Source organism: Salvelinus fontinalis, chromosome 31 (assembly GCF_029448725.1).
Source record: "Salvelinus fontinalis isolate EN_2023a chromosome 31, ASM2944872v1, whole genome shotgun sequence".
Lineage (NCBI taxonomy): Eukaryota > Metazoa > Chordata > Actinopteri > Salmoniformes > Salmonidae > Salvelinus > Salvelinus fontinalis.
The window spans coordinates 28996344-29023531 of NC_074695.1; the positions used below are offsets into that span (position 1 = coordinate 28996344).

Consider the following 27188-nt stretch of genomic DNA (forward strand, 5'->3'; position numbering starts at 1 on the left):
CATTTTGCAAGCCTCGCCGTTCTGATTTATGAGAGCATTAGGTGATCCTCATATTAATGTTGTGTTGCATTGGAAATTATGTATTGCATTATCATCAAAGCCAATGCATTGCTTGATCTAGTGCGGTTTGAGTAGGTCGGTAGCGCAACCCCTTCAGTATAATATGAGGGTAGAGCCTTGCAGCTGGGTGAGTATGCTGCAGTGGTTCACTGCATCTCATTCACATGGCACATTTAGAGGACATTATATTCAAGTGCTTACGGTAAACCGCGTGTTAGCCTCTTGAATAGACAAGCCAGGCTCAAAGAGCTTGTTGTAAACTGTGGTGCGACATGAAATATTTGCCCAAGCAAAGTGGGACATGCATGGGAATTCTGCTACTAGCTCGTCTTGCTAGTTGCTTCACTGGTTTCCCACTGGGCACAAAATGGTTGAATCAATGTTGTTTCAACTTAATTAGTCAACGTATTTCATTGTGGAATCTACGTGGAAAATACATTGGATTTGAAAAAAGTAATCAACGTACAGTGAATTGTTTTGAGTGTGCAATTTCAACTACGAGATTGTCATCATGGTAACCAAATGTGACCATAGACAAACCTTAAAATATGTTGAATTTGTACCTTTAAAACAACATCAGATCTTCAACGTTATATCCACTACCAGACAAAAAACAACAATAGGCTGGGCAGCACCTCGTACTGAATTGGTCTATCTACATCTACCCTTTGATCTCCCATCCAGGGTTTAACCAAGGCCAGCGCTGCTGTCACTTACCAATATGCTACCATGAGAATGATTGTTGAGAGATCTCTACTTAAAAACTAGATAGATTCACTGTTACTATCGAAGTCTTTCCAAAGGGTAGGTTTAACAGAGCTAATGAAATGTGACCAGACTTTATCACGTATACACCATCAATGATGCTATTTAGTCCTATAGCATTTTTCTAAATCATCAACAGCTATTGTTTCAATTCAACCCAGAATTCAAGACAATACAATAGGCCTAAGGTTTCAAGCTGGTTGATTACAAATGTAATGATATTTAGTGATTTTGTTTGGTTGTCAACACGACAATATATCAACATTTGAAGGTGCTGTATCTTCTTATTGGATGGTTCCACTGAATTAGTCTGGCTCCAGTTGTCTACAAATTAATAATTGATATGTTGGATTCACGTCTCCATCTCAACCAAAAATCATCTCAACCAAAAACCAAAGTGAAAGAATAGTACTAAATCAAATCAAAATTTATTTAAAGTGCATTTCAAGTTTGATTTGATTCAGTCCTGTTCTTTAACTTAGATTTTTGGTTGAGATGGTGTTGTGAATCCAACATATCAATGAATAATTTGTAGACAAACTGGAATTAAAGTCATTGAGAGATGTGAAAAATTGTTCCTTAGTTGTTAATTTTCTCAAAATCTAAAGGCACAACCTTGATTTGAGCCAATGTGTTAAGTAGTTGAACATTTTATTACTCCAGCCTCGTGAAAGTGACAAACTGATACGCTTGAATCTTTTTGTCAAAAACAACTTTACACTGAGTGTACAAAACATTATGAACACCTTCCTAATATTGAGTTGCACCCCTTTTGCCCTCAGAACAGCCTCAATTCGTCAGGGCATGGACTCTACAAGGTGTCAAAAGCGTTCCACAGGGATGCTGGCCCATGTTGACCTCAATGCTTCCCACTGTTGTGTCAAGTTGGCTGGATGTCCTTTGGGTGGTAGAACATTCTTGATACACACAGAAAACTGTTTAGTGTGAAAAACCCAGCAGTGTTGCAGTTCTCGATTCACTCAAACCAGTATGCCTGGCACCTACTACCATACCCTGTTCAAAGGCACTTAAATATTTTGTCTTGCCTATTCACCGTCTGAATGGCACACACACAATCCATGTCTCAATTGTTTCAAGGATTAAAAATCTTTCTTTATCCTTCTTTTTCCTCTTCTTCATCTACACTGATTGAAGTGGATTTAATAAGTGACATCAATAAGGGATCATAGCTTTCATCTGGATTCACCTGATCAGTTTATGTCATGGAAAGAATAGATGTTCCTAATATTTTGTCCACTCAGTGTATATCGAAGGAGTGCCTTTAATTTGATGACCTGCACATTGAGCAGTTCGGCGCGAGAGGACCGTTAGACCCGATGATCTGTTTCTGTGCATGAGCTTAGCTAGCCAACATTGCCATGACATCGCCTACAAGCGAGATCAGTGATTTCAATTGGAGAAGTAGTTTTTGCCTATCTTTATACTGTACTATCATTGCTTATACCACCAACACTAGCACCAAGGACAGCGTCAACTAGAAAGACACTTCTGTGAAGAATTTTGTTAGCCGTTATCAACTCAATATGCCATTTATAGTTAGACATTCCTGGTCTAATTGTCGGTGTGACATAGTGTTGTAATCATGTTTGATGTGGCAAATAGTTGTTGTTTAGGCTCATACTGGGTCCCCCCACACTGAGAATCACCAGACTAATCACACATCGTATCATCCTCTATCTATAGCCCGAGGAAGCAGGGCAGACTTTGTTTGTTAATGAAAATTGCATTTTTCATGAACTGTTAATTAGTGAATACATTATTTTTCCCAATATCCTTCATCCTTGTGTGAGTGAGCTTATAGAGGATGGAGGGAGTCTATGAATAGGGCAGCAGACCCGGGAAGGGAATTAGCTTTGAGGTGAGTGTCTGATGTCTATTATAGAGGTGGGATGAATGCAGATAGCATAATACGGAGTTACAATGCATGTAATGAACATGGTGCACACTCCATGGGGCTTTGAATCTCTCTCTCTCACCTCCCCTCCCTTCTTTTTCACTACCTCTGTTCTGACTCATTGTGCAAGGAACATATTCACAATAAATTGATGTGATACTTGCCAAGATTATTATACATCATTGTAGTATACTGTGTGTAATTTATTTTCCTTGCCGGTCATATTCCTGAAAAAGATCCTGTGTTGTGTCCCAGATTGACCCTCTGGCATGTTACAGATTCATTAATAATAGATTAACTGTTAGGTAACACAAATCTGGCTACATCTGCTGCAATCTGACTTTATTCAGTGTCCCTGGGGAAGGATGAGATATACAATTTACAATCTGCAGGGATTGACTTTTATTGAGAACTATCATTAAAGACAACACCATCTCTCACTTTCTATTTCTTTTTCTTTTTATATTTCTCTCTTTTAATTTCATTCTCTCCGTCGTGCTCTCTCACTTTCTCTTTCTCTCTCTCTCTCAAAATTAGAATTGCTTTCCTCAATATGTACATCTGTTAATGCTGGTGTTTAAAAAACATCCTTTATGCAAGTAAAGATACAGCGTTTTCCGCACCTGTCTTATACAAGTGACCACATGCTGATTTGAGATTGCTTTTACGTGTCTGTACTAGTTCAGGATATGTCACTGCTAGCAGTCTCTGACAGTGAGGAAATACTTTCTGTCTTTCTCCCACTCAAGTGACAGTCAGACATAGCCAGCATCCAATGCAACACCAGCGGTGGTTGATCTCACTGGCTTAGTTCTATAACCTTTAAAGTATCTGACATACTTTTTTGAGATTCCTCCATGTCTGGTAGGGATGAGATCTTCACCCCATCTAACATTTCTGAGTTTGGATAGCGATGGATACAGGTTGTTGTATGTGTGTCGGTGGATGTATGTGGGTGTATATTTGTTTGTATACCAACAACAGGGTGGTATGAGCCCTTCCTGATAAAACAAGGCAGATATGTTTGTCTTCAAGGCAATAAAACACTTGCTTATCCTATATTGACACTGAGGAGCATTATACACCAGTACTGTGTACTACGAGACAGAAAAGCCTATTTGTGCTCTCCCCAGACACAATATTTAATCTTTGCTCCCCACTGTGATCCTATTGCCCATTTGGGGCCTAAGTATGAGTGCTGGCGAAGCATAACGGCCAAACAGCAGTCTCCTGTCAGATAAGGATATCACTGTCACACGCATGGCTGCCCAACCACACTCTGACGGCTCTATTAGCACAGTGCATGGCATAACCTGGCATCAGCGAAGGGATCTGAAATTTAACAGTGTTGTGTCCCCTGCTCTGGCTCCCTATTCCATCCTGACAGACATATTGGTCCACGGGCCATTTGTTTGCAGCTAATGCATCCTGTTTGTATCTGTTTGTATACACCAGCCAGGGATTAAGACGGCCCATAATGGCACAAACAGTTCAATTCCCAATGAGTTGCTGTGTAGAGTCAGCAATTTCCCTCTATACTTCCTAGTCGTCTTGGACAGAAAGACAGCTGATGTTGATCTCCTCTCCCTATCTGGGTCCTGTGACTAGAACATCTGGTGGAGATGCCAACTTGCGTGTAGTCTCCGACGCTGACAACGAAGGGCACGGCCCAGGCGCACGACTGTTGTGTCCACATTGGCTAAGAGAGAGAGGGAGAGAAAGAGAAGGGGGGGGGGGGTGAGAGACTGAGGAAGAGGGAAAGGGATAGATATGGAGAGGGAAAGAGAGAGTAAGAGGAAACTCAGGAAGAATCAGCAGTATTCAATCTGATTTATTTCCTGCGAATGGGAGATGGGGGACTTTTCCCCGCTTTGTGCCATAGTTCCAGGGCTTGTTATTCTGATCTAGTTTCTTGTCATTTTACAGGAGGATTGTCCTGCGCTGAAGCTATTTATTTGTCTGCATTGTTTGGCCACTACGCTATATTTACCTTCCTTGTTACTTAGCTTTGTAATCTTAACGTGGGGGGAAGGAGATTTGGAAATAAAAACTGGCCTGCAGATAACTGGCCTGCAGCTTCTTAAATGATAATTCGTAGATTATGATTTCATAGAGAATTATCCAAAGAGCTGATTACCCTGGGTAGAGAGAAAGACAAATATATTCTATTTTCAGGCCACCCAGATAATGTTGTAATTCTGTTCGTAGCTGAGGCAACAAAGTACAGTTTACTAAGGAGGATCATTACTTTCTGGGTACAGATTTGTTCAGTGGTAACAGGACTCACAGCCTTAAGGGTAGGATGCAACAGGAGGCAAAGTAAAAGGTGTAAAATCAGGTGTAGTGTTATTTATTATGTGGTAGAACATTAAGGATGTAGAAAAAAAGACTAAACAAACAAATCAATAGAACTACATGACTACAGTGGGCCTAAGTAGTAGGCCTAACCAGATATTACTGCCAATATAACTATCTTGGCACAGGTGTAGTCTACCAGGCTCTGACCAGCCTCCCTATGAACAATTCCAACACTGGCAAAAGCTGAAGAGCAGCACTTACACACAGAGTGAGTGGAGTGGCGCCCCTGTGACCACAAATACAGGCAACCTTTTGCTCTAGGACTCACAGCTGAGTGGAGCATGTGACCGGCTGGAGAAGACGCAGCAACACAAACAAAATAACAGCAATATGAAATGAGATTCAATGAAATGAAAACACCCTCTTCATGATCCCCTTAACACCGCAACCACTCAGAGGATCAAACAGCAGATACATTACATTAAATAAAGATAGAAACAAATGTTTTCAATAATATAAACTGGCATAAGCCAACTGAAACCATGGAACTTAAACATGAAACTGGGCTGTAAATTAACGTTAGGGTTTTAGGAAAGCGACATAATAAATACATAACTTGCAAGGGGAAATTAATAGTTTGACGTTTCAATTTTAAGTGTTATTAGTTGTATGTACGGGATACACATGGTACGCAGCAGAACGGTAACATTCCCAGAACATTAACTAAGATTCCCATTAAGTTCTAGTTAGATTTGTATCTAAAATTAGGATGATAACATCAAAAACATTTATTCTTTTATGTTTTATGTTCCCAAAACACAAAAACTCTCCAGTTGCGCTGACATTCAGATAATGTTTGTATCAGGGTGCACAAAACATTTATTTGATGTTCCAAGAATGTTGACAGAATGTGTTTCATAAAACTTTCAATAGGTGATGAAGAAGGAAAATCATAAAACACAGTGTTACAAGTACACAGCATATGAAGAGAATGGGAATGTTTCAATAACTCAGAAATTGTGTTCTGTATCCCGATTAACTATATTTGACTGAAAACAACCCACAACACCACAGCTATCCACTAGAGGAGGGTTAATGATGTGAGTTCAAACCCGACATGTGCAGATTGTCAACATACTGTAGGAAGTGTAAAAAATATTTATGTGTTTGTATGATTAAATGCAGTTCAAGTGTTATATGAATGAAATTAACATACCATGTGTCTCCATTTAACCTACAATAACAGTCCTCAAATGCAAATTGCCATTAAATCTGGAGAGAAACAGAATGGGGATGTATTCCAATCTGCTTTAAAGAGATAAACATTTTCCATGCTGAGAATGTTGTGGTAATTTTAGGCAAAACTTAAATAGAACATTTTCTAAGCGTTCTTCAAATGTTCTGAGGAAAAATATACATTGCGCGAACATCAGTGGAATATTATGTTAAACCTACAACAAATATGCTATCAATATCATAAAAACAGACTTTTAAAATTCTTACAACATTAAGGGAATGTATTGTGCAACATAACTTAAACATTTTATGAATGTCATCACATCTAAGCATATTGACATTATAACGCTTGCAGAGCTGATTTTGAATCTGAGCTTCCTGGGCGTGAGACAAATAAATACAACTTGCTCTCGTCTTTTCCTTCTTGTAGCCTGCTGACTTTGCTGATAACTTCTTTATGGAGAAAAATGTACTTATTACGACTATGATAATGTGATTGTCTTACCTAGCTATCTTAAGATGAATGTAAGTAATCTGTAACTAAGTCACTCCAGATAAGAGCAACTGCTAAATTACAAAAATGTAAATGTAAAATGTAGAAGGAAGTGAGTAAGTGAGTGTCCCCCTTAGCCAGCCTTATTATCCTCCATGGACCCTGTGCTGCATCTGTTTCACTTGCTTCATCTCTCTCCATCTCGCTCCATCTCTCTCAATCTCTCTTCATCTCTCCCCCTCTTTCCTTAACAAAAGCCTTGTACGTTGTATCCCCCCCAGTCCTTAGTTCCCCTCTCATCCCTCTCTCCATCGCGCTCCATCTCTCAGTCCTTAGTTCCCCTCTCATCCCTCTCTCCAGAACTAGATGTTGTGCTTCAGCTGAGCCGTCATCCATTATGGATGCTGTGTTTTAGGAGGCTGATCTGAGCGTGTCGATATAAATATCTCCTTTTGGATCCCAGCAGGACAGGAGAAGCCAGCGTAAAGCAGCTAGGCCTCTCTCTGTGTCTACTTACTGTACAGTTACTGGAGCGGGATGTCCTTACTATTTGATGGCGAAAATAACAGAAGCTGCATGTGCCTGCAGTGCAGTCTTTAATTCACGAGGCATGGCAGCAAGCTAAGGCAGATATATTTCAATCAGCCATATCTGCACATCTTTATCCAACCTCAAGCCCCAAATACTATATACTAGAAAACCTGTTGGCTGATACGGCTCTGGAGAAAGCATCTATTCCCTTAGACCACTCTCTTCCTCAGACTCTCTAGTACTGTCCTGTAACTATAATCAGGGACATCAAAGCCACAACAGAGGAACCCTACTACCCATTGTTGGGGTTAAGGAGCAGCATGTATCTCCTTTTATGTTGACCTGTTTCCTGCCAGGTGCCCTTTCTATCCTCCATCACAGGACATGCCAGCCATGGCTTAGAGCAGTATGTGGGAAGCCTGTTAGGCAGTTGCTGTTGGACTGATTGGCTATGCCTGGGAAAAGTCAATGAAAGAGAGGAAGAGAGGGATGGAGGGTGGAAAGAGAGAGAGGCAAGAGAGAGAGAGAGAGAGGCAAGAGAGAGAGAGAGAGAGAGAGAGAGAGAGAGAGAGAGAGAGAGAGAGAGAGAGAGAGAGAGAGAGAGAGAGAGAGAGAGAGAGAGAGAGAGAGAGAGAGAGAGATGGAGAGACGGAGAGACGGAGAGACGGAGACAGAGGGGCAGAGAACAGAGACAGACTGAGCACACATCCACCACTTTATTAGTCTGGCACAGTGGAAAAGTCTGCTGTTGGGGGATGACACCCTCGCCAGCACCCCCCCCCCCCCCCCCCCCCCCCCCCCCCCCCCCAAAGTGTGCTTCTACTAGTGTCCAAATAGAAACAGAAGTCATACAGCTGAGATGATGGGTTTGGAGAGGAGAACTGAGCGAGGGGAATGTGGGGTGCAAGCAGATGTCTTCATCAGTCAGGGAACATCCCTCCTTAGATTATGAACATCCTGCATTCTCAATTTAAAGCAGGATATTTTATAACCCTTTGGTAAAACACCATGGAGAGACTTCCCACTGGGCACAGATGTCAGTTAACGTCTAGTTTTGATTAACATTTGGTTGACATGTCAACATAACGTGAATTCAATGTGAAATCAACAAAAAATGTCACCATGCAATTGGATTTAGGTAGACTAAATGCCCTTAAGTTGATGACTTTTTGCAAATCCAATGAACGATTCAACGTCATCACATCATTTTTTTGGTTGAAATGATGTTGATTCAACCAGTTTTTGCCCAGTGGGTCTGCTCTCCACATGAAGAGATTGGGACGTGTTTGCGAAGCAGCCTGTGCACTCGTGCCAGCTAGGCTCTGAATCAGTTATGCCCATGGCCTTCATAACAGTGCTCTAAAAGCAAGTGAAGTGAAGGTGTAAAATGGAAATATCCCAACAGGCGTTTCTACTAATGCAGTAGGCTTGGGGATTTTTCTGCTTGAATATTTCTATCCACTATCTGATAGAAACCGTGACCCTCCAGTGCTGTTGCATATCCTCAGATATGTTTATGAAATGTAAAAGCAATGAAGAAGTAGACTCTGCTTCTTATCTGCCTTTTATCATAGAAGAGAGTTTGTGAAAAATGTATTTCATGTTTCATTGAACTGAAAGCAGTGCGTGGGAGTTAACAACAATTGAGAGCCTCAGTAATTGTTATAAGGACCATGTGGGAAAGTAATATGCAGCATATCCTTTCAAAGCCGTGCACGCTGGGAAAAATCTATTGTTGATTAGACCCAATGAAATCCCATTTCATCTCATCTGTTTTTTAAACAGAGCTCTCTCTTACTCCTGTCTTTTTCTCAAAATCTCATTCCTTTCTCCTTTAATCTTTCAGGAGTCTGCTGTCTTTCTGAGCTCGAGGTGGGAGGCCATGTCTGAGTACCTGCAGGCTTGCTTGGGCTGACTCTAGACTTTCTGCCTGCTCCAGGGGGGTGAGCGAGAGAAGATAAACACCCCTGACTGGCTCTGGAGGAGCAGAAAAGAGGAGGCTTATATCCCACCTTTGTTCTCCCCAAGATGTCTCTCCACGGACCCACTCCCGACTCGACCCAAACTGTTTAGTAACTCCACACCGTCTACATTCCCCAACAGCCGGGAGAGAGAATACCCCACAAGGAAGTGGATAGAGAGAGAGAGAGAGAGAGAGAGAGAGAGGTGTCACAGCTGTAGACTGCAGCAGCACCAGGAGAGAGAGAGAGAGAGAGAGAGAGAGAGAGAGAGAGAGAGAGAGGTGTCACAGCTGTAGACTGCAGCAGCACCAGGAGAGAGAGAGAGAGAGAGAGAGAGAGAGAGAGAGAGAGAGAGGAGAGAGAGAGCAGAGAGAGAGAGAGAGAGAGAGAGAGAGAGAGAGAGAGAGAGAGAGAGAGAGAGAGAGAGAGAGAGAGAGAGAGAGAGAGAGAGAGAGAGGGAGAGAGAGAGAGGAGAGAGAGAGAGAGAGAGGAGAGAGAGAGGAGAGAGAGAGAGAGAGAGAGAGAGAGAGAGAGAGAGAGAGAGAGAGAGAGAGAGGAGAGAGTGAGAGAGAGAGAGAGAGAGAGAGGAGAGAGAGAGAGAGAGAGAGAGAGAGAGAGAGATGAGAGAGGAGAGAGAGAGAGAGAGAGAGAGAGAGAGAGAGAGAGAGAGAGAGCTAATTAGTATTACTGAGATGGTGTCAGAGCTGCAGAGCTGAGATACATGAGAAGTGACTTCTGAAGAGAGTTCTGTTCTCTGAAGGATATTGCGGCTGACCTACAGGACATTTGTTTGTGGGGTTTTTTCCCTTCATTTTTCAAAGGGACTCAATTTAGTTGGATGCAGGTTTAGCTTAGCCTTCTGTCATGAATCTTCTGGGAAGCTGTATGAAGAGGGGGCAGACTGGCTGCCACAGAGGTGGTCTGGCTGGGCCCTGTCAGGTCCTGCTCCTGGCCTGCTGTATCCTAGTAGTCCTGGGGGCCAAGCCAAAGACACCTGGCCACAAACACCTCAACTCCATCCGCATAGATGGGGATATCTCTCTTGGTGGCCTCTTCCCGGTACACGCCAGAGGCAGCGACGGTAAAGCCTGTGGGGAGCTGAAGAAGGAGAAGGGGATCCACAGACTAGAGGCCATGCTGTTCGCACTGGACCGCATCAACAACGACCATGAGCTGCTGCCCAACATCACTCTGGGTGCCAGGATCCTGGATACCTGTTCCCGGGACACCCACGCCCTGGAGCAGTCGCTCACCTTTGTCCAGGCGCTCATCGAGAAGGACGGGACGGACATCAAGTGCCTGAGCGGCGGGCCGCCCATCATCACCAAGCCTGAAAGGGTGGTGGGTGTCATCGGGGCCTCCGCCAGCTCTGTGTCAATCATGGTTGCCAATATCCTGCGGCTCTTCAGGGTAAGTGCCTTTCAGTTTACACTTACTGGTTAATGGATGTGAATGATGGTGGTGGCTATGAAAGTAGTGTCTCCCAACAGGCGTTTGTAGGCTGGCAGCACACTTGCTCTGAGATTACATACTCTACTATGAAAGCACTGTGACTGAGATCTGTGATGCAATTGGCTGAAGCATGTATTTGTGATGGATGTCAATAAAAGGTTAGGTTGCTTTTTCTGGTAAAAAGGGTTTGCAAGTGTTTTCATGAAAGGAGAAAGTTTATATCTATTGTCCCATTTTCCAACAATATGGACATGTTGATGTGATAAAACAAGCAAAAACAATCACCGCTTTCTATATTAGTCTTTTTACCCCATGTCTTCTCTCTTAGGTGATATTACATAGTGTAGCTTGAGGCGTATTCAATATCTCACATTTCACAAATTATCGGTATCTGTAAAAATGCACAATGTCCCTCTTGTATGGGCAAATAGGTTTACACCCTTCATTAAACCAATCAAAACTCATATTCCTAAAAATGTTTGCTTCTGAAACCAAAATGTCTGGTCTTCTGAATGTTTGACATCTGTGTCTGTGTTCACCTCAGTTGGATGTGGTCTTTGTGGTTTGTAAGTCCTACAGAGTCCCATTGAAACCAGACATATTTTGGAGGCTCCTCATTAGTACTCTGCCTCTCTCCATAAAGACATTAATTTGGTAAGAGTCCTTAGTGGTGCTTTGCCTTTAATTAAATAAACCAAGTCAATCATGTAACCATTTGAGTTTGTTCAACACTTATTAAAGATCAGCATGTGCCAGAGTTAAATCAAAACACAACACAACAGGCCCCTTTCATAATGCCGACACAAAGCTGTCATGGGAAGGAAGATGCCAGGCAGACCAATGGTCAAATATGCTGGCTGTGTCATAATGTCGCTAAATTATAATGATGTTCAAAGAACAAAAGCATGCTACTGTTACCATATACTGTACTTCCAGTCCAAGTGCTAATGCTAATGCTTCCTTCAAACTGCACGCAGACACGTCAAAATGGTATCCACAAGTTCATCTGACTCTGGGGAAGTAAATAAGGGCCAAATTGCTAAAATCCCAAAGTATCCCTTTAAAGTCAAGATGGACCATCAGGAGATACTCTATTGCAGTAGCTGGCAGTAGCAGTCCTCTGTGTCTGTTGTAAAGATATAATAACCAGCATTATATTTAAAGGGGGAATCAAAGTAAGTGTGGATAAATAGTGGGTGGTACAGAGTGGGGCCAATCCCCCCCCCCAGATGTTGGAGAATTTTGTAGTTTTCAAACAGATTTTTCCGGCAATCTAGAGACTAATTCTATGCAATCCTTATGCCTCGTTCTATGTAAAAAAAGAAATATATGTCTAGGTTAGCTAAGCGTACTTCAATATCTGTTCAATTGTCCTTTTAATGAATGATGCACTTTGATTATTTAAGAACTTTTATGCCTTGGGAGTTTAGTTACAACACTGGTATATCGTATCATAACCCTACATATGCTTCTATGTATCTCTACTAAACTCTGGGTAAAAGGTTGAAAGGAATGTGAGTCTCTTTCAGTACATTTAGAAATTGCTTGCTTTTCGAAAGTCTAGCAACCTTGCCAGCTAAGATAGTTAGACAAATTATTCTAACTTGATTGATGGCATGAAATGCCTTGGTAGCTAGTTGGGAGGTTGGGAGATTGGGAACGTATCTAGATGGCTAGCTAAAGTCAACTTCATGAAATTGCTAGTGGCTTGTATTACAGAAAAACAACTAAACATTTTTATTTTCTTTATTCATCAAGGAGGAATCAATAGGCTACATAGCTTGATCAAATCCATTTACAAACATACATCCTGCGAGTTCTGCCCATCACTGGAAGATCAAATCAAATCAAACGCTGTGTGTGTCACTCAACACTCTCTCCACTGACGATACTGTCTGCACTCACTAGAATATCTAGGGTCCTGCCTAGCATATTTTTGCTCTGTGGTGCACCTTAGAAGGAACCACTGACTAGGAAGAATAGGGGAGGTACTCTTTTGCCTGGTAAAGTCAGTGTGCCCCCTCCGCAAAATACAGCTGACAGATCTTTTTTATAAATAATTATGATAAAATGTGGTTAAGTTGAGTAATTAATTTAACATCTGAAAATGTTTGAAACAGGACAAATCGGAGGGGGCATGTGTCCTTGTGCCCCCCATATGGGCATGACGCCTCTGATAACCAGTGCCATGCTCACATCATGCTGGCCTGCCTCAGCCTGCCTGGCGCTGGATCACGTCACTATAATTAGCTCCATATAAGGACTCCTCTTCTTTAGTGAATTAGGTGGTATTGCCGCTCCGCAGATAGATACTTCTCCTGTTTCTAATGATTTCAAGAGCTTGACCTGATATCTTTCATCTGCACAACCTATGTTTTTTCCCCTTTCATCCAGGAATGAGTGTGTGTTCTTCAGATGATTGGAGGATGGTGGTGAGAGGGTTGATCAAAGTGGGAGGCAGTCCACAGAAAGATGTTTGGAGAAGATGGCACTGGTTTCTAATTCAGTGCAATGATGAAGGGCTGATGGCCAAGTAATACACAGCTTAGTGCAGGTCACTAGGTGAGCTCTGAATAAAGATATAGTCTGTACACTTCCTTTACAATTCGATATAGGTCAGAGAGCCTTTACTGACTGTTTCTAGTTCCACATGGACACTTGCAGGTTTTTGCACTTCAAAATGCACTTTATTTATTTTAAAACTAGAAAGTAAGTGAGCTTCTCAGCCTTTGCAGACGAGCTGAGGATAGGGCTGTCCCAGCCTCACATACTGTAAGCTATACCCAGGAAACTCTTGGTGAGTCAACTATTTCCCGTACATGGGTTAGGGGATCTGACTCATCCATATTTTGCTTGGTTTGAACACGCAAGGCAAGCTCAACACTTACATATCAATGTGGGTTACAACCCTTCTTATTGCTGTTCTTTGCCATGTCCTTTTTGAGCCTAAGGGTAGTGGCCATATGTCACGTTCTGACCCTAGTTATTGTGTTAATCCTTTGTTTTTTGGTCAGGACGTGAGCTGGGTGGGTATTCTATGTGTTGTGTTTCTATGTTGGGTTTAATGTGTTGCCTGATATGGTTCTCAATTAGAGGCAGGTGTTTGACGTTTCCTCTGATTGAGAACCATATTAAGGTAGGCTGTTCTCACTGTTTGTTTGTGGGTGATTGTCTTCCGTGTCTGTATGTATGTTCGTACCACACGGGACTGTAGCGTTGGTTTGTAGTCTGTACCTGTTCGTGCGTTCTTCGTGTATTTGTAAGTTCTTATGTTTTAGGTCAGTCTACGTCGTTTATTTGTTTTGTAGTTTGTTAAAGAGTTTTGGTGTTTCGTTCGTTCTGTTAATAAATTAATAAATATTCATTTATTTCTTCACAACCCGCTGCATTTTGGTCTGATCCCTACTCCTCCTCTTCAGACGAAGAAGAAACGAGAAACCGTTACACCATAACACCATAACACACTGCATGCGTGCTGTTGTTGTCAGAATGCTTCTTTCTTTCTTCCCTACATCCCTTTCCCAGTCTTAAAGTGGCTGAGGCTCGGTAAACTGTTAACTCAGCACTCCCGAGCAGTAGGCAGGATCCCGTCCCTATTGTGCTGCATGAATATTTTACTTCCAGATTACGTAATGTCCGCCTAGGGATCCAGTTGGGGTTTGAAAGCTCCCTCCCTCCATGGTTGGCCCTGTCTGCTCATGCTCGGTGATGTTCTCATCAGTTGGGTCTTTTACTGCAACATAAGCAGGAGAAAAGTGTGCTAGCGCCCAGGCTAATTAGCACAGGGCTGGTTTTGACGCTGTATCGAATGCGTTTGATAACCCAGTCATGACGTGCTACCTGTCCCAGACCTGCTGTTTTCAACTCTCTAGAGACTGCAGGAGTGGTAGAGATACTCTTAATGATCGGAAATGAAAAGCCAACTGACATTTACTCCTGATTATTATTTGAACAAGCTGGTCATTTATGAACATTTGAACATCTTGGCCATGTTCTGTTATAATCTCCACCCGGCACAGCCAGAAGAGGACTGGCCACCCCTCATAGCCTGGTTCCTCTCTAGGTTTCTTCCTAGGTTTTGGCCTTTCTAGGGAGTTTTTCCTAGCCACCGTGCTTCTACACCTGCGTTGCTTGCTGTTTGGGGTTTTAGGCTGGGTTTCTGTACAGCACTTCAAGATATTAGCTGATGTACGAAGGGCTATATAAAATAAACTTGATTCGATGATGAAGCTGGCTTTAGTTAGGGTTCTAGCTTTGTGATCATGTCTTGTAGATGCGTTTCTGGCTTAGTGCATATCAGCTTTTCTTTTGGTCTTGTGTAGGCTACTTTATCAGCACTGTAACTGTCACAATGTACATGGGCAGTCATGATTGTGGGTTATGTTGTGTTGCTGAGACAAGCATATGTTCTCAGAGAAGGAAAGGGGCGCTTCGCCTACCTCCACTCAGGTGTACAGTCTGCTACGGCACAAACAGCCTACACACGTGTCTACCTCTGCCTTCTAAGCAGAAGGGAGGATGCCTTCAGAGATGAGAGGGGAGGAAGGTGAGAGGAGCTTAGAGGAGAAGACGGGGGAGCCTGTAGGTAGCTGTAAGAGGAGGGTTAACTAGCTGTCTGTTGTGCTGTCTGTGAAGCAGAGAGACCTTGCGGCCCTCTTCCCTCATTAGAGACAGAGATGGGACACCCTCAGGCGCTGTACCTTCCTCCTCTCAGCATCTCAACATGTTGAGACACCGTCCACTCTAGATTACCGCAGCAACCATCATGGCTGTAAAAGACAAAAATAAATACATTTAGAATATGTGATGAAAGGATGACTCTGCTCTGTGTGCAGGATGGCTCTACATTGCTGTGCAGACTTTTACAGGGAATTGTACAAAGACCTTGCTGTAGAGAACGTGTGGAATCAGAATGATTTTCAATGATATGTCTTCGAGAATTTTTGGGTCAAGACAGTAGCTGGGTATTTGGCAAACTAGACTGAATGAAGATGAATACTGAAGCACAACTACACCACATCTAGTGACTAGTATTCATTAGCTCCGCTCTCAGTAGCTACATCAGTAGCCTGTAGCTCTCTTTATCACCCGGACACAGGCCTCCCAAGGTGTGACCTGTCACCTTCACGGATCCTCAGCGCCGTAGCTCTGTGGCAATTCAGGAGAGAGGCCTGGCCAGGAGAATCGATTCTGACTAAGTGGAAAACTATTCTGCACTAAGTGTAATTTGGTGCAGCCACACTACATCAGGTCATTCAAGCCAACCATTCCACCCCTTTACCCGCCCATCCATCCAATTCCAAAAAGGGAATTTTCTACTCGCCTGTGACTTTCAAAATCCTGTGCAAGCAAAGCAAACAAGGGAAGCAAACCAAAAGGCTCAAAAGACTTGCAAGCAATTGTTTTCAGAAGGTTTACAGGCCAGTGGTTATGCCAGGGTTTTATCCATGCCACTCAACAGGACTTTTACAATTGGGGCAGACCTGATCCTTGCAGCTGTCTTTCTCACTGTTCATTGCGGCTGTTCCCATCCATGCAGAGCTCCGGCCACAGCAGAGCAGCTCCTTCAGTCAGGATTAGTTTAGACTCAAGTCGCTTAACCGACCCTGGCCCCAGTTGCCAATTCCCAGTACAGCCATAAGGGATGAGTGCCCGGAAACATGCCTCTTAGTTTTGCTCTGTTTTATCTTCATCTATCCGAGTCCCACTACAGGAAGCTGGAACACCAGCTGCTAATCACCAGCCGTAATGGCGAAGGGGCACGGTGCAGTGGTCTCCACATGTGTGCTGGTCGCTGTGTGGAGATGCCGGGTTTCACTCATTAATTTCTGGCATTTCATTAGTGTAAGTTTGCAGGTCTACTGAGGAAACCCGGCATGGCGGGGAGGGGAGGATGTCAAGTTAGTTTTTTTTTAAAGCGGATGGTTTAATTTTCTGGGTCTGTTCCTCTTTATGAGAGAGGTAATTGAAATGATCCACTACACGTCTGTAAAGACTAACACCATCAGCACTGGTTTTAACAGCAGAGGAGATATATAGTGCTTTGGAAGACACACAGGACAAGCTACAGCTGTGATAACAGCTCCAATGTTGTAACCTTCAGCATAGTCATGGGCAATTCCACACTATTATATATTTTTTACTTTAAAATGTATGCCAAACAAAAACAAATGATTGCAAAGTTGACAAACAATGCAACTCTATCCACATAAAAACACATTTAATTAATGAACAGTGCAGATACAAAGTTTTGTAACAGAATTACGGTTTGTGCTATTGGTGCCGTCATTCTGTTACCAAACTTTGCATCTGCACTGTTTTTCAAGTTTAATAGATTTATTTTTGTAAAAATGTCAGTAGACATTGTTGAAAGTCATCCTTGTGCATAGAGCTGTATGGTTAGTTTAAACCTGTCTGGCTCTGGCGTTCCGCCAACGGAACTCCTCCCACATTCCACTGAAAAGGCAGAGCGCGAAATTCAAAAGATATTTTTTTGAAATATTTAATTTTCACACATTAACAAGTCCAATACAGCAAATGAAAGATACACATCTTGTGAATCCAGTCAACATGTCCGATTTTGTAAATGTTTTACAGCGAAAACACCACATATATTTATGTTAGCTCACCACCAAATACAAAAAAGGACAGACATTTTTCACAGCACAGGTAGCGTGCACAAAGCCAACCTAACTAACCAAGAACCAACCAAACTAACCAACAAACAACTTCATCAGATGACAGTCTTATAACATGTTATTCAATAAATCTATGTTTTGTTCGAAAAATTTGCATATTTCAGGTATAAATCATAGTTTACATTGCAGCTACAATCAGAAATTGCACCGAAAGCAGCCAGAATAATTACAGACACCAACGTCAAATACCTAAATACTCATCATAAAACATTTCTGAAAAATCGATGGTGTACAGCAAATTAAAGACAAACATCTTGTGAATCCAGCCAATATTTCCGATTTTTTTAAGTGTTTTACAGCGAAAACACAATATAGCATTATATTAGCTTACTACAATAGCCTACCACACTACCGCATTCATTCATCAAGGCATGTTAGCGATAGCAATAGGCACGTTAGCGATAGCGAATAAACAAGCAAGATATATAATTTGACTAACCTTGATAAGCTTCATCAGATGACAGTCCTATAACATCAGGTTATACATACACTTATGTTTTGTTCGAAAATGTGCATATTTAGAGCTGAAATCAGTGGTTATACATTGTGCTAATGTTGTGCTAACGTAGCATCTTTTTCCCACAACGTCCGGATATTTTTCTGACACTTTTTCTGACACACATATTCTGACCAAATAACTATTCATAAACATAACAAAAAAATACATGTTGTATAGGAAATGATAGATACACTAGTTCTTAATGCAATCGCCGTGTTAGAATTCTAAAAATAACTTCATTACGACATCCAGCTTAGGTATAGCGAGAGAGTACCCAAAAGCTGGGCGCAAACGACTAGTTCACATGTACGACAGATATATTAAATAACATCATAGAATGGGTCCTACTTTTGCTGATCTTCCATCAGAATGTTGTACAAGGGGTCCTTTGTCGGGAACAATCGTTGTTTGGTTTTAGAGCGGCCTTTTCCCCTCTCGATTTAGCAAGCACACTTGCCAAGTGGCACGAATCTCTCCATCGTCAACAAACGGAAGAGAACGGAACACGGCAAAACTCCCGAAAAAATTTCAATAATCTGATTCAACTATATTGAAAAAACATACTTTACGATGATATTGTCACATGTATCAAATAAAATCAAAGCCGGAGATATTAGTCGTCCATAACGACAGCTTATCAGAAAGCAAATCCAGGTCCCTCCTCGCGCTCTCCAGAAAACAGGAAACTGGTGACACGTCATGCCAAGAGCTATAATTCGAGCCCAGATCAAGTTACACACTCAATTTCTTCTCTCACTGCTTGTCGACATCTAGTGGAAGACGTATGAAGTGCATCTAAACTAATAAATATCAAGGACTTTAATAGGCAGCCCCTAGAACAGTGCATCGATTTCAGATTTTCCACTTCCTGTCAGGAAGTTTGCTGCAAAATGAGTTCTGTTTTACTCACAGATATAATTCAAACGGTTTTAGAAACTAGAGAGTGTTTTCTATCCAATAGTAATAATAATATGCATATTGTATGAGCAAGAATTGAGTACGAGGCCGTTTAAATTGGGCACGATTTTCCCCCAAAGTGAAAACAGTGCCCTCTGTCCTCAACAGGTTAACTTAGCAATAATTTTAAAGTGAAAAATCAGAGTCTCAGCATCACTCTGTTATGGTGGTATAGCCCCGATTTGTCATTGTGTATTCTCAGGGCATAATACCTACATTCATTTATTCTTTAACACATTCGACATACAACATGAATAATGTACAACACTGTGTGTTTATCGAATAACCTCATACCCTTCCCCTTGTGAAAAGACAGGATTGCTCAGGAGAAAATCCAGTGTTACAATCATGCTAATAATATACTGAATTTTCTCCAATTACTGTACATGGCTTCTTCAACTCTTCTTGAAGCTCACTCTGAATTTATGACACTGTAAATTATCAGTAAATCTTTTGTTTTAACTCAGAGTTACAATTCATTTACTGACAATTTACAGTGCCACAAATTCAAAGAGTGAGTTTCAAGTATTCCTCAGTACCATTGATGCCATCTGATACATTGTGAGCATGTCTCAGAGCTGCCACTACTGCTTTCCCCCTTGTCTCCAAATCTAACACCACTAAGCCTAGGTATTACCCTGTTCAGGCTTTTCCTATTACTCTTTAAACAGCCACATCTCCAAAACAGAGCCCAGCTATCCCACAGTTCCCTCGAAAAGAGCTCAGGATTAGTGGCTTGCAGCTGCCCCCCCCCCGGAAATTCTGTCTATCAACCAAATCAAATTCTGTGACCTGCTGCCTGGAGATATATCACATATACGTAGATGTTTTGTTGTACAGATGGTGAGACAGACCAGACGGTTGTTGGTAGGTGAAATATATTTGAATTAATGTGATCGATGACTGTTAGAGTCTTGGAGTGGTGACATTTTAATGGAGAAGTGACCAGTGTTGGGGTTGTTACAACAACAAAAAATGTAATATATTACCTATTACTTATTTTAACAGTAACAAATTACTTTACATCCTGGGGAAAGTATTTAGTTACACTACTCGTTATATTACTTTTGCATTACACCCCAAAACGTTGCGCTCAATGTAAACAATGTCAACGTTACACTAGGTAAGCCTATTCACCAACACCACTAGCCTCCATACCAAACTACAAGCTTGTTAAGCTCTCTCTGGGTTACAGATTTTCCTCCTGAACCATTAAAATCAAGCTTTGGTTGCTTGTATGAGGTAGGCCTACAGTCATCTGCAGGCCTACCTCGGGGGTCTTTCGCTATGAGTTTTGTCTTGGCATGTTGCTTTTGCAGGTGCTTCAAGAGATTGGAGGTTGTGTTTCTAGCAGTGGAGAGGTGTTTTTCACCTGGGCACAGTTTACATTTTACAACTATATTCTTGTCATTTTGTTCTCCTACCAAATCAATGTAATAGGAATACTTCCACGCCGAGAAACTCAATGCTTTAGACGCTTCTGCCATTTTTCATCTCCCTCACTAAAGCAGTTAGTAGTAGTGCCTGCGTGCTTTAACAGGAACTTGGTGAGAGGACATCAGACTCAAGATTAAAACAATTCCAATCTGTGGCGGGGGGATTTTTTATATTGCGTCAACAGAGAGGGAATAATAATCATAACAAATATTTTATTTGGATCAATAAATGTAATAGGAATAGAGTGATAAAAAGGTAACGAACTAACAACAACCTATCTTTGATCAGTAACTGTAATAGTATTACTCAAATTGGAACAGCACTCCGTTATATTATTTGTTACCGCAAAGTAATACTGTTTTGATTATGTAGTTGATTCTGCTCTTCACAATTCCTCACTGTCAGCCCTAGCTATGGAAACAGAATTTCCCTAGTATAACATAAAGTTTTATAAACTAGACTAGTGTGAGTTTGGGCTCCCCCAGGCTACCGTAAGAAGCTTGGACATCATCCAGTCTATGAGCACATCGGACAACATGGTAGCTAGCTTTTATGAATCATCTAGCCTCCATCACACAGAGGAATTCTCTCTCTCTCTCTTCTCTGAGGCAGTCACGATGTTCCGTTACAAACGACCATTTGAACATCAGATAACTAGGACACAGAATGTTAATTCAAAAGTTTGAAGATTTATCAGCTTTGTATTACATTAGTGCATTAGTGACCTTCAGCATACACAATGTGTTAAATTGTTTTGTAAAGTTTCACAAATGTTGTCTTGAAACTAAATGCTGAGATATAGTAACGGTATTACATTTTCATGGTATTTCTGATATTACATCATAATAGAGAACAATGTCAGGACAGAACAAATGGAAGGGCATAAACAATAAGACACGCACCCGCAAAAAAATATTTGTACGTACACACCAACATTAGCAGACAGTCAGAGAAGGATTACTTCTCATTTACTGGCTAATGATCTCTTCCCAGACCTCTTTCAGTCAGTAAAAGAGACAAAGCCTCTAATAAAACCCTACACAGAACACAGACTCTGGGCTTGTGTTGTACTCCTATGTCACTTGTATTATTTGTCCCATACAATTATTACAAATCAAGCTGTGAGGACCCCCTCCCATACAAACACAACACACCTCGTAGGTATTGAACCTGGGGCTGGGAACTGTTGTGACAGCATACGCTGTTTCCTGAAATTGTACCCTCGTCTTTTTCCTGCTGTTGAAAGGCAATGTTTGAAGCTACACGATGGAATGAAAGTTGGTCCATATTGGTATTGATTTCACACATGGTTGAGGCAGTGACAGTTACATTAAGATACATGTACCAAAATGCTGTTTGTTTTTGGTACATAGGCTATCTCATCTGGGCTCTTGCAGACAATAGTTGAGAAGTTTGAAAAAAGGCGTCTGTATCCACTATGTCCCTGACCTAGGATGCCACCATACTCACTGTGTCGGACGAGGATCCATTCATGCAAGAGCACCAGTATGGTAGCCTGAAATAACATGGTACCTGGTTTTGGCTATCTATAAACACTGCAACACAAAGCATAGACCACTAGGAAATAACAAAGAATTCAGCTGATTACAGTGCAGTACATGAGTTTTTGCTAGGATTGTGCCCTGACCCACTAGCTGTAGCTATACTTATTTAATCAGACCACAACACTTGCCCAGCTAAGGGGTTTGTTGTCAAGCGTTTCTCAGTTAAGTGGGCCTGAAAATATGCTAAACATTTCTTGGAGGCTGCTAGGAAGGTCATGTGTGAAATCTTGTTCCTAAGAAACTCTGTTTTGTGTCTTTTCAACGTTGACCCTGTAATGGTGTGGCACGTCCTGAGGTGGTTTATTGTAGTCAGGTCTACTTCATTCACTGTACCTTTATTTGACTCACATACAGGAATAGATCATCTGATCTGATAGTTATTGTGATCACTCTATAGCTTGGTCTGAAATGGCACCCTATTCCATATTGTGTACTATACGTTTGACCAGAGCTCTATGCAGGCTTTGATAAAAACGTAGTGCACTATGTAGGGAATAGGGTGCCATTTCAGACGCACCCTATGGGTTGGGTAATTTTGAATGGAAGGTCTCCAAGTACATCCAGCGACAGTGGTGAAAACATACTGTATGTGCAGTAAGATAAATGGTTATCTACAGGTTGACTCCCTACTGCATGGGAACTGTCTGTACCTTACTGCCACAACTATCTCAATCATAACATAGTAGCTCTGGGCAGCTATGTCCCCTCAGAGATAGCCTGCTACAATCAACAGACCCTTTCACCTTTGAGATGATCGATCAAACCTTTACATTCCCCTCCAGATCTAGTGCTCTAAACATTCTGAACCCCTCTTTTCTGTGTTTGCTGTCACTGCTCCAGCTGTGGAGAGGCCATTAGAGGAAGGTAAAGTGAGTGTGTGGCCGGCTGGATATGTCAGCCCAGTAGTACTAGGGTCATCCTCAAGGACACTGCAGCTCCTCAGCCCTGCTTTTAATGATTTAATATGCCAGGTTGACATGTTGGCCAGTCCTCTCCTCTCTATAGACCAAGGCACGCTCCACAGGCTCAGAACCACAGAAATCACTGCCTAGTGTCATTGGCAGCTGTCCTAAACACAGCAACTGATGAGATATATTCGCAATGCCAATCAAGGGTCAGTTTAATCATTGCAGAAGGGTTACAATTAATTTGACTGTTCAGGGTTTTCTAAATCAGGTAGGTTGTTTCCAGGTGTTCAAAGATGGCAAGCTGCTTTCTTCTGTTTGACCCCAGATTTACTCCTAAGTCTTTTAAATTATATGGCAGAGTCTAGAGCACACCAGATCAAGCCAAATGTTTCTATTGACCTCTGCTAGAGATTGACTGTACAGTAATTCCAGTGCCTAACATTGCAGAAAGGAAAGCACAGACAATCTAAAGAAGCAATGTACTTCTCACCACTTCCAAAGTCAAACAAAAGGTATTTTAATAACCCATTGAATCTCAGTATTATTTATTAAAATGCTTGTGCAAAGTATTACATTTATACCTGACAACCCTTAGATGTAGTTTTATTTAGGATAGACCAATTGTTACATGCCACTCCTGATAAACATGCTGATATTTTGTGTTTCTAGAAAATAACATAAAATTAGTGACACTTGACACACTTTATTTGGATTAGACAAGTTCTAAGAACAACTTGAGGATGGGAGAAAACCCCTCTGATCAGATACGTTATTATCTGAATCTTAAGGGGATTTGGTGATAATCTTGTTAATGCCATCTCAGTTCTCCCCAGAGTTTCTGTGTAAATAGCAAAGGCATGAGTCATTTTCCAGAGAAAATATGGTCACACCCTGATCTGTTTCACATGTCCCTGTTGTCTCCACCCCCCCAGGTGTCGCTTGTTTTCCCCAGTGTATTTATCCCTGTGTTTCCTGTCTCTCTGTGCCAGTTCGTCTTGTATGTTCCAAGTCTACCAGCGTTTTTTCCCGTACTCCTGCCTTTGCTATTCTCCTTTTTCTAGTCCTCCCGGTTTTGACCCTTGCCTGTTCGGGACTCTGTACCCGCCTTCCTGACCATTCTGCCTGCCTTGAACTCGAGCCTGACTGCCACTCTGTACCTCCTGTACTCTGAACTGGTTTTGAGCTTTTGCCTGTCCACGACCATTCTCTTTCCCACTCCTTTTTGGATTATTAAACATCTTAAACGACAACCATCTGCCTCCTGTGTCTGCATCTGGGTCTCGTCTTGTGTCATGATAGTACGAACTGGCCATGGCAGACCCAGCAGACTTGGACCAGCCTCACCACGCTGTCTCCCTGCAGGGAGCTATGATTGGGAGACATGAGGAGCTGTTACAGGACCTTCTGGAAGGGCTTTGTTCTCTGACAGAACGCCACGACCAAGGGTTTAAGGCTACTATGGAACTAATTAAGGAGTTAACTCATAGGCTGTCTGCCATCCCTGAGAGACCCAACCTCCCAGTGCATTTTTTCCTTTTAGTGGTAAGTTGGGTACAGCCTACCCTTGTTCCCCTAGAACCCCGCTTACCTCCTCCGGAGCGATATTCTGAAGATCCTGGTACCTGTTGGGGCTCCCTTTCTCAATGCTCGCTTATTTTTGAGCTACAGCCATCTTCGTTCCCTTCGTACCGATTGAAGATAGCGTATTACGTATTATTATTACGCTAATGTGGGGAAGAGCTCTCTCTTGGGCCACGGCTGTTTGGGAGCAGCAATCCACCCTTTGTTGTCACCCTCTGGAGGAATTCATGGCGGAGGTGAAGAAGGTATTCGAGTCTCCGGTATCCGGGAGAGAGGCGGCCAGTAAACTTCTTGATTTACGGCAAAACTCCCATGGTATGGCAGACTATGTGGTTGATTTTAGCACGTTGTCCACCGAGAGTGCCTGGTATTTGGAGTCTCTCTTCGATACCTTTCTTCATCGATTCTCCGAGTTGGTAAAAGATGAGCTGCTTGGGAATTGCCGGTGGATCTCGACTCCCTCATCGCCCTAACCATTAAAATTGATGGACGCTTATTAAGGGAACGCAGGAGTGAGAGGAGGTCTGGCCTCGGGCACACTCGTTCACCCGCTATGGCTCACTCACCTTCGAAGGAATCCGGAAGTTCACGAAGGCAGTTTTCCCGAGAGGATCCGAAGCCACCTGAGCTCCCTCGAGAATTATCAACGACGGGTGAGTTGGATTCTCCTGAGCCTATGCAATTGGGAAGAGCTAGGATATCGGTTGGGGAACGTTCACGTAGGCTGAATTCCAACTGTTGTCTGTACTGTGGAGGGGCAGGACATAGCTACCTGACTGTACAGTAAGGCTTTGGATGTTTCTGTCATTCCCACTGAGTACCATGACCTACTTGAAGGTTTCAGTAAGGCACGTGCAACTTCCTTACCCCCGCACCGTCCTTATGATTGTGCCATTGATCTTATCCCAGGCACCACACCACCTCGGGGTCGGCTATATTTTCTATCCGGGCTGGAGACCAAGGCTATGGAGGAGTACATAGAGGAGTCTCTGGCTACTGGGGCTGTCTGTCTGTCTGCATCTCCTGCCGGCGCAGGGTTTTTCTTTGTGGAGAAGAAGGACAAGACCCTGCTTCTGTGCATTGACTACCGGGGACTGAATGACATTACTGTAAAAAAAAATCGTTACCCCCTACCACTCCTCTCCTCAGCTTTTGAACCTCTCCAGGGGACCACCATTTTTTCCAAGTTGGACCTTCGGGATGCCTACCACCTGGTTCAGATACGCGAAGGGGATGAGTGGAAGATAGCCAGTGGACATTATGAGTATCAGGTCATGCCGACTCAACAACACCCCCGCAGTCTTTCAGGCTTTGGTAAATGATGTGCTCCGGGACATGCTCGACCGTTTTTTGTTTGTCTACCTTGACAACATCCTGTTTTTTCCCCCCGGTCTGCCCAAGAACATGTTCTTCACATCAGGCAGGTCCTTCAGCGCCTCCTGAAGAACCAACTGTTCGTGAAAGCCGAGAAGTGTGAGTTCCACCGCTCTACAAACGCTTTTCTGGGATATGTCATTGCTGAGAGTAATGTTCAGATGGATCCTGGAAAGGTGAAAGCAGTGGTGGATTGGCCTCAACCTACATCCAGGGTGCAGTTGCCACGTTTCCTAGGATTTGCAAACTTCTATCTCCGTTTCAATCGGGGTTACAGCACCCTGGCGGCCCCCCTCTCGACTCTCACTTCTCCCAAAGCCTTTGTGGACCTGAAGCATCGGTTCACAACAGCACCCATCCTCACCCATCCGGACCTGCCGCCTCAACTTGTGGTTGAGGTGGATGCATCGGATGTTGGAGTGGGGGCCATGCTGTCCCAGCGATCTGCCCAAGACCAAAAGCTTCATCCCTGTGCCTTCCTGTCCCATCGTCTCAATTCTGCAGAGAGGAACAACGACATAGGCAACCGAGAACTCCTGGCGGTCAAGATGGCGTTGGAAGAGTGGAGGCACTGGCTGGAACGAACAGAACAGCCATTCTTGGTCTGGACCAACCATAAAAATGTGGAATATCTCCGTACAGCCAAGCGCTTTAACTCTAGGCAGGCCCGGTGGGCTCTGTTACCAGATTCAGCTTCACCATTTCCTAACGCCCAGGGTCCAAAAATGTAAAGCCTGACGCTCTCTCTCGCCTATACAGTTCCTCTGCCATACCCTCGGTCACCAAAACCATTCTCTCGAAACCATTCTCCCTACCTCATGCCTAGCAGCCACTGTGGATTGGGGTATTGAGGTTCGCACAACGCTCCCAGCCTGGACCTGAAGGGGGCCCGGCCAACCGGCTGTTTGTCCCCAACTCAGTCCGGTTCCGGGTCCTGGAATGGGCTCATTCCTCCAGGCTAACCTGTCATCCTGTTTCCCGCCGTACCCTAGACTTCCTTTGACAACGTTTCTGGTGGCCCACAATGGTTCCTGATGTCTCTGCCTTCGTCGCCGCATGCATGGTGTGCGCCCAGAACAAGACTCCAAGGCAAGCTCCTTCTGGCCTTGTTCAGCCACTACTGGTCCCTCATCATCCCTGGTCCCATATTTCTCTGGACTTTGTCACTGGGCTTCCCCCGTCTGATGGCAACACCGTCATTCTGACAAGCCGCTCATTTCATCCCTCTCCCTAAACTACCCTCTGCCAAGGAAACTGCCCAGCTCATGGTGCAGCACATCTTCCGGATCCATGGTCTCCTGGTGGATATGGTTTCTGACCGGGGTCCTCAATTCTCATCTCAGTTTTAGATGGCATTCTGCACCCTTATTGGGGCATCGGCCAGTCTATCCTCTGGATTCCATCCTCAATCAAACGGCCAGTCGGAGCGAGCTAATCAGGACCTGGAGACAACCTTAA

The 27188-nt window shown here is 43.0% G+C and overlaps 1 protein-coding gene across 2 annotated transcripts in view; it reads left to right on the forward strand.

Annotated features, from left to right (window-relative positions):
• Positions 1-9895: 9895 nt before the first annotated feature.
• Positions 9896-27188, forward strand: part of LOC129829997 (metabotropic glutamate receptor 4-like) — a 242751-nt gene continuing 225458 nt past the window's right edge. For both annotated transcript variants that reach the window (XM_055892098.1, XM_055892099.1), the window contains exon 1: positions 9896-10669. In XM_055892098.1, the coding sequence (XP_055748073.1) occupies positions 10124-10669 (546 nt within the window). In that variant the 5' untranslated portion in view covers positions 9896-10123. The remainder of the gene's footprint in view (positions 10670-27188) is intronic.